Source organism: Oncorhynchus gorbuscha, linkage group LG24 (genome assembly GCF_021184085.1).
Source record: "Oncorhynchus gorbuscha isolate QuinsamMale2020 ecotype Even-year linkage group LG24, OgorEven_v1.0, whole genome shotgun sequence".
NCBI lineage: Eukaryota > Metazoa > Chordata > Actinopteri > Salmoniformes > Salmonidae > Oncorhynchus > Oncorhynchus gorbuscha.
Window position 1 is genome coordinate 12,236,374 of NC_060196.1, and position 6,591 is coordinate 12,242,964.

The 6,591-nt window shown below is 41.4% G+C and overlaps 1 protein-coding gene across 1 annotated transcript; it reads left to right on the forward strand.

The window, feature by feature from the left end:
- Positions 1–237: 237 nt before the first annotated feature.
- LOC124012735 (sialic acid synthase-like) lies at positions 238–4,407 on the forward strand. The gene is made up of 7 exons (XM_046326649.1): positions 238–480; positions 1,495–1,710; positions 2,362–2,461; positions 2,672–2,826; positions 3,209–3,475; positions 3,797–4,047; positions 4,214–4,407. Exons 1-6 carry the CDS (start codon positions 349–351, stop codon positions 4,013–4,015), a joined length of 1,089 nt encoding a protein of 362 aa, XP_046182605.1. The 5' UTR covers positions 238–348; the 3' UTR covers positions 4,016–4,047; positions 4,214–4,407.
- Positions 4,408–6,591: the final 2,184 nt, after the last annotated feature.

Below are 6,591 nucleotides of genomic sequence, written 5' to 3' on the forward strand. Positions count from 1 at the left end.
TGTATACAAATAATTATTGACGTTTTATACATCTTCTATAATAATAATAATAATAATAATAATAATAATAATAATAATAATAGATTTTTGAAAGTATTCATTACAATGTCTCACATTTTGACTCTTGAGAATCCTGAAATGACCTGTGAGTGAAGGGAGAACCTTTATTTTGAAACATGAGTGGAGAGGAAACCACGTGGATTCCGGATGTGCAACGTGTAAATTAGCTCGACTTCTTCCACGAGAACCCACACCTGACTGTTTCTGTACTACTGGTTCAGAGCAAGCGAACCTAGCCATATTATCGCTGCAAACTTTTTAGGAAACCGCAATTATCACATTTCTAAAATGCCTCTGAAATTCGAGCTTTGTCCTGGCAGGATGATTGGGGGTTCTAACCCCTGTTTTATTATTGCAGAAATTGGACAGAACCACCAGGGAGATATTGAAATTGCCAAGAAAATGATCAAGATGGCCAAGGTAACGTTAGTAGCAAAATGAATTAATTAGCTCAGCTGCTGTATTGGGGACCATGGTACTGACTTACTTGCTAGTTAACTAGCGGCTTCTTTAGCATAAATACATTTGACTATTTTTGTTAATTGTTTACTCCATGTGTAACTCTGTTGTCTGTTCACACTGCTATGCTTTATCTTGGCCAGGTCGCAGTTGCAAATGAGAACTTGTTCTCAACTAGCCTACCTGGTTAAATAAAGGTGAAATAAAAACATGTTTAAAAAAGTTTAAAAACTGACAATCCAGTCTCTTGGATGACACTGCTTCTTGTTGGACTGCTGCCCTACTACTGTGACAATGATGAAATGATCGATTCCAGTGCCCATATGACTGTAAAATAATAATAGCCTGCTCTGTTGCTTGCTGGGGCTGTATTTCAAATTGTGAACTTGTGCCATTGAGACCATGGGCATCTATTGGTCAATTTATTAAGGACTGATATTGGTGGAAATGGAATTCCTGCCAGAGATATGGCACAACCGATACCCACCCCCATATACAAAATGATCACACCATTTGACTGTGTTTTATGAAAGGCAGTGGGTGTGTTAGCTATAGATTGTTGCACATGATAATGTGATTTAACCAAATAGTTTTGGTTTTCAAGTCAAGTTTAAGCTTTTTAATGTCACATGCACAAGTACAGTGAAATGCCTTTCTGGCCTTACTGTGAGTTACAGGTTAGGTACTGTTTGGTGTGGCACAGTGAAATTTCGACCAACCTTAACTTGGCGACACTATCTTTATTAATGTTTTTGCTCTGAGGTAATCCGACAATGTCTGTCGCCATCTTGTCTATTTCAAATCTTCTCTCGTTGTTGGAGACAGGTGAGTGTCAACATGACATGTGGCACTTTGGGGTGTGAACCCACCTGTCTCAATAAATGATAGAAGCTTTGAAACAAGGTTTGCTCCTCATCCTCCTTGGCAACACAATTTACAACTGCGACCCTACTCATATTGACAATCAATTCACAGGACTGCGGGGCAGACTGCGCCAAGTTTCAGAAGAGTGAGCTTGAGTACAAGTTCAACAAGCGTGCCCTGGAGCGTCCGTACACCTCCAAACAATCCTGGGGAAAGACATACGGAGAGCACAAGCGCCATCTTGAGTTCAGTCATGTACAATACCTAGAGCTGCAGAACTATGCAAAGGAGGTTGGAATTTTCTTTACAGCTTCAGGAATGGATGAGGTAAGAGTGATGGTGATGTGGAATAGGCCCATAGAGCCCCACTGTGGAGGTGTCATAAAACCCATTAAACCTAGCGGTCAAATAGGGAAATGGTTCCAATTGTTTCACAATTCATTTTTCCTGTAGGGAATTTTAGAAATGCCTAAAATAAGGGCTGTGTTGACTGAATCCTTACCCTGGCGTGACGTTTTGATAACCATCTAAATCTCTCTCGGACAGGGTGATTTGTATATAGTTCATCCAGAGATTCTTACCTTTGCCTCGATTCAGCAGTGTCATGGAGATCATCATGGCGTTTGTAGTTCTTTATGGCGTTTGTAGTTCTTTATGGCGTTTGTAGTTCTTTATGACAGCCACATTAGCAGCTAAGTAGCTTTTTTTTTTGTGGGGTAAATACAGGCAAATAAATTTGATAAGTCACCTTGTCCGAGAGATTTACACGGTTATCAAAACATCACGCCAGGGTTGGTCCTACATGAAACACAGCCTTTATTTTATGAGTTTCTAAAATCCCCTATTGGAAAAATGAATGGGGGGGAAACAATTAGGTTTCTTGGGGTATTATGACTCCTACTGTGGTACTACATTGAATAGGCCTGTAAAATGCATATAAAAACTGTTATTAATTATTTGTTGTATATCTCTTGTTAGATGGCTGTGGAGTTCCTACATGAGCTTGATGTGCCCTTCTTCAAAGTCGGTTCAGGGGACACCAATAACTTTCCCTATCTGGAAAAGACTGCAAAAAAAGGTCAGTGATTTAAAGTTTACAGTATGATAGATATTGGGGTGTCTTAGGCTGCTTAATGTAAAAATGAGCATTTTAGCTTCTGAAGTAGTTTGATTATTTGGTCTACTTTATACTCATGAAAGTGTAGTAAAAAAAATGTGCAATATCAAGAATAAAGCGAAGCGTAGATTTTGTTGTGTGAAATCTCAAGTCTCTTTGGTTTAATGCTAGGTCGCCCCATGGTGGTGTCCAGTGGCATGCAGTCAATGGAGACAATGAGACGGGTCTACCAGACGGTCAAGAAACACAATCAGAACTTCTGCATCCTGCAGTGCACCAGTGCCTACCCATTGGAGGCTGAAGATGTCAACCTGCGTGTCATCGCAGTAAGAGTTTTTCATTGGTTTGAATGAATTGTTTCAGGCAAGATCATCCCTAAACACATGGTGCATCTTATTTCTGTTATTTACATTTTTATTTAACTTTTATTAAACTCGGCAAATCAGTTAAGAGCAAATTCTTATTTATAATGACGGCCTAGGAACAGTGGGTAAACTGCCTTGTTCAGGTGCAGAATGACAGATTTTTACCTTGTCAGCTCTGAGATTCGATCTAGCAACCTTTCGGTTACTGGCCCAACGCTCTTGGCTACCTCCTGCCCCAATGGACCACTAGTGCAACAGTCACATTGCTAGTCTGTGGTTAAGGCTAAATCCAGAGAGAATACATGTTTCGAGGCAGGAAAATGATCCATGATCTCGTTCATAGGAATACCAGAAGGAATTCCCTGATATTCCCATTGGATATTCCGGTCACGAGTCTGGGGTCCACATCTCCGTGGCAGCAGTGGCGCTGGGGGCAAAGGTCATTGAGCGTCATGTGACCCTGGACAAGAGCTGGAAGGGAAGTGACCACGAAGCTTCTCTGGAGCCCTCTGAGCTGACAGAGCTGGTGAAAGCTATTCGATTGGTGGAGAGGTCTCTGGGGACGGGCATCAAGCAGATGCTGCCCTGTGAGAAGCCATGCCATGATAAGGTACTTTGTGGATGGGAACTTTTCATTGTATTCCTACAGATGACGTTATTGTTACGCCACCACATGGCCATCTGCAATGGTTAATGGCAGTCAGGCTATCGGATGTAAGACAATTGGGTCATTTTCTTACAAACATTATTTAAGCATTTATTCCAAGTCAAGGGTGGGTGTGTGTTAGAGACAGGAGTTTTTTTTCCCCAACCTTGTCATCTGACCTGGAAAAACTCTGTACCCTATGGGCTATATGATCTTTGGTTTGTTGCTTCAAACAGGAAAGGATGTCAAAACTTCTTTTAATACATTGATTGTGTTCTCTTCCAGCTGGGGAAATCAGTGGTGGCCAAGGTGGCGATCCCCAAAGGCACTGTGCTGAGTATGGACATGCTGGGGGTGAAGGTGGGCGAGCCGAAGGGCATTCCCCCCGAGGACATCTTCACGCTGGTGGGCAAGTCCGTCACAGAGGACGTGGAGGAGGACGAGAGCATCACCCCGGATGTGGTCGACGGCTACGGCAAAAAGATCAAGTGCCGAGTGGAGTAATCACCCTTGTATAATAGCCTACTGTAACCATGGTAATACCGTAACCACAATGCCAAACAACACAATGCACTTTTACAGGCTGAGAAAAGTGAAATGATGGTTGTGTGAACATCGATAATCTAGATATTATTTCGAGGCTCAGAAGTTTCACTGAAGGGGACATGCTTTATATTTCTGGTTTCATGTTTTTTTTACTAGATGGAAGCAAACATTCAATGAATCAGACTTGACTACAAGTGCCAAGTTGAGAAGAGGAAAATACAAACTAGGTTCAGTAGTGACTGAAATGATTGCATTCTAATTGAATGTTTTAACTGTTCACTTATAAATGAAATGGACAGTAATGTTAAGTTGCACTATAAAAATGTCAAATACAAAACGTCAAACATTAATGATTGTTTATCTTTTTCATACGAAATCACACTCCTTGATTGAAATTATTTTGTGATACAATTCTGGTACAAATGAGTGTCAAAGGGGAAAAGATACCGTATGTACAGTCAAAAGGTTGGAGACACCTACTCATTCCAGGTTTGTTCTGTATTTTTACTGTTTTCGACATTGTAGAATAATAGTGATGACAGCAACTATGAAGTAACATATGGAATCTTGTAGTAACCAAAAGTCTTAAATCAAAAATATATTTGAGATTCTTCAAAGTAGCCACCCTTTGCCTTAATGACAGCTCTGCACACTCTTGGCATTCTCAACCAGCTTCATGAGGTGAGACATCTGGAATGAAATTAGCAGGTGTGCCTTGTTAAAAGTACATTTGTGGAATTTCTTTCCTTAATGCGTTTGAGCCTATCAGTTGTGTTGTGACAAGGTAGGGGTGGTATCCAGAAGATAGCCCTATTTGGTAAATGACCAAGTCCATATTATGGCAAGAACAGCCCAAATAAGCAAAGACAAATGACAGTCCATCATTACTTTAAGACAAAGTCAGTCAGTGTGGAAAATTAGAGGAACTTTAACTTCAGGTACAGTCACAAAACCCATCAAGCACTATGATGAAACTGGCTCTCATGAGGACTGCCACAGGAAAGGAAGACCTGTGAGTAGGTGAACAGATCTCTACATGTGGTTCCCACAGTGAAGCATGGAAGTGTGGGGGTGCTTTGCTGCTGACACTCAGTGATTTATTTAGAATTCAAGATCCACTTAACCAGCATAGTTAACACAGCATTCTGCAGCGATACGCCATCCCATCTGGTTTGCGCGTAGTGGGACTATCATTTGTTTTTCAACAGGACAGTGACCCACCACACCTTCAGACTGTATAAGGGCTATTTGACCAATGAGAGTGATGGAGTGCTGCATCAGATGACCTGGCCTCCACATTCACCCGACCTCAACCCAATTGAGTTGGACCGCAGGGTGGAGGAAAAGCAGCCAACAAGTACTCAGCATACAGTACCTTGCCGAAGTATTCACCCCCTTGGCGTTTTTCCTATTTGTTGAGTTACAATCTGTAATTTAAATGGATTTTTATTTGGATTTCATGTGATGGACATACACAAAATAGTCCAAATTGGTGAAGTGAAATGAAAAAAAGAACTTGTTTCAAAAACTAAATAATTAAATGGAAAAGTGGTGTGTGCATATGTATTCACCCCCTTTGCTATGAAGCCCCTAAATAAGATCTGGTGCAACCAATTACCCACAGAAGTCACATAATTAGTTAAATAAAGTCCACCTGTGAGCAATGTGTCACATGAGCTCAGTATATATACACCAGTTCGGAAAGGCCCCAGAGTGCAACACCACTAAGCAAGCAGCACAATGAAAACCAAGGAGCTCTTCAAACAGGTCAGGGACAAAGTTGTGGAGTCCAGATCAGGGTTGGGTTATAAAAAAATCTCGGAAACTTTGAACATTCCACGGAGCACCATTAAATCCATTATTTAAAAAATGAAAGAATATGGTACGGCAACAAACCTGCCAAGAGAGGGCAGCCCACCAAAACCAGGCAAGGAGGGCATTAATCAGAGAGGCTACAAAGAGACCAAAGATATCCCTGAAGGAGCTGCAAAGCTCCACAGCGGAGATTGGAGTATCTGTCCATAGGACCACTTTAAGCCATACATTCCACAGAGCTGGGCTTTATGGAAGAGTGGCCAGAAAAAAAACATTGCTTCAAGAAAAAATAAGCAAATACTTTTGGTATTCGCCAACAGGCATGTGGGAGACTCTCCAAATATACAGTGGGGCAAAAAATTACTTATTTTCCACCACCATTTGCAAATAAATTTATTAAAAATCCTACAATGTGATTTTCTGGATTTGTCGCAAGGATGTCGCAAGGATCTGAACACAATTCCTGGAAGCTGAAAATGTCCCAGTTCTTCCATGGCCTGCATACTCACCAGACATGTCACCCATTGAGCATGTTTGGGATGTTCTGGATTGATGTGTACGACAGCGTGTTCCAGTTCCCACCAATATCCAGCAACTTCACACAGCCATTGAAGAGGAGCGGGACAACATTCCACACACCGCAATGAACAGCCTGATCAACTATATGGGAAGGAGATGTGTCGCGCTGCATGAGGCAAATGGTGTTTACTTCAGATAGG

What these genes read in the sequence shown, in the direction of transcription:
- LOC124012735 (XM_046326649.1), top strand. Translation starts at nt 349, where the DNA reads ATGCCTCTGAAATTCGAGCTTTGTCCTGGCAGGATGATTGGGGGTTCT. An exon ending in GGAAAAGACTGCAAAAAAAG is followed by an intron (nt 2,462 to 2,671) that starts GTCAGTGATTTA and finishes GTTTAATGCTAG; the next exon opens with GTCGCCCCATGGTGGTGTCC. An exon ending in TCAACCTGCGTGTCATCGCA is followed by an intron (nt 2,827 to 3,208) that starts GTAAGAGTTTTT and finishes TCTCGTTCATAG; the next exon opens with GAATACCAGAAGGAATTCCC.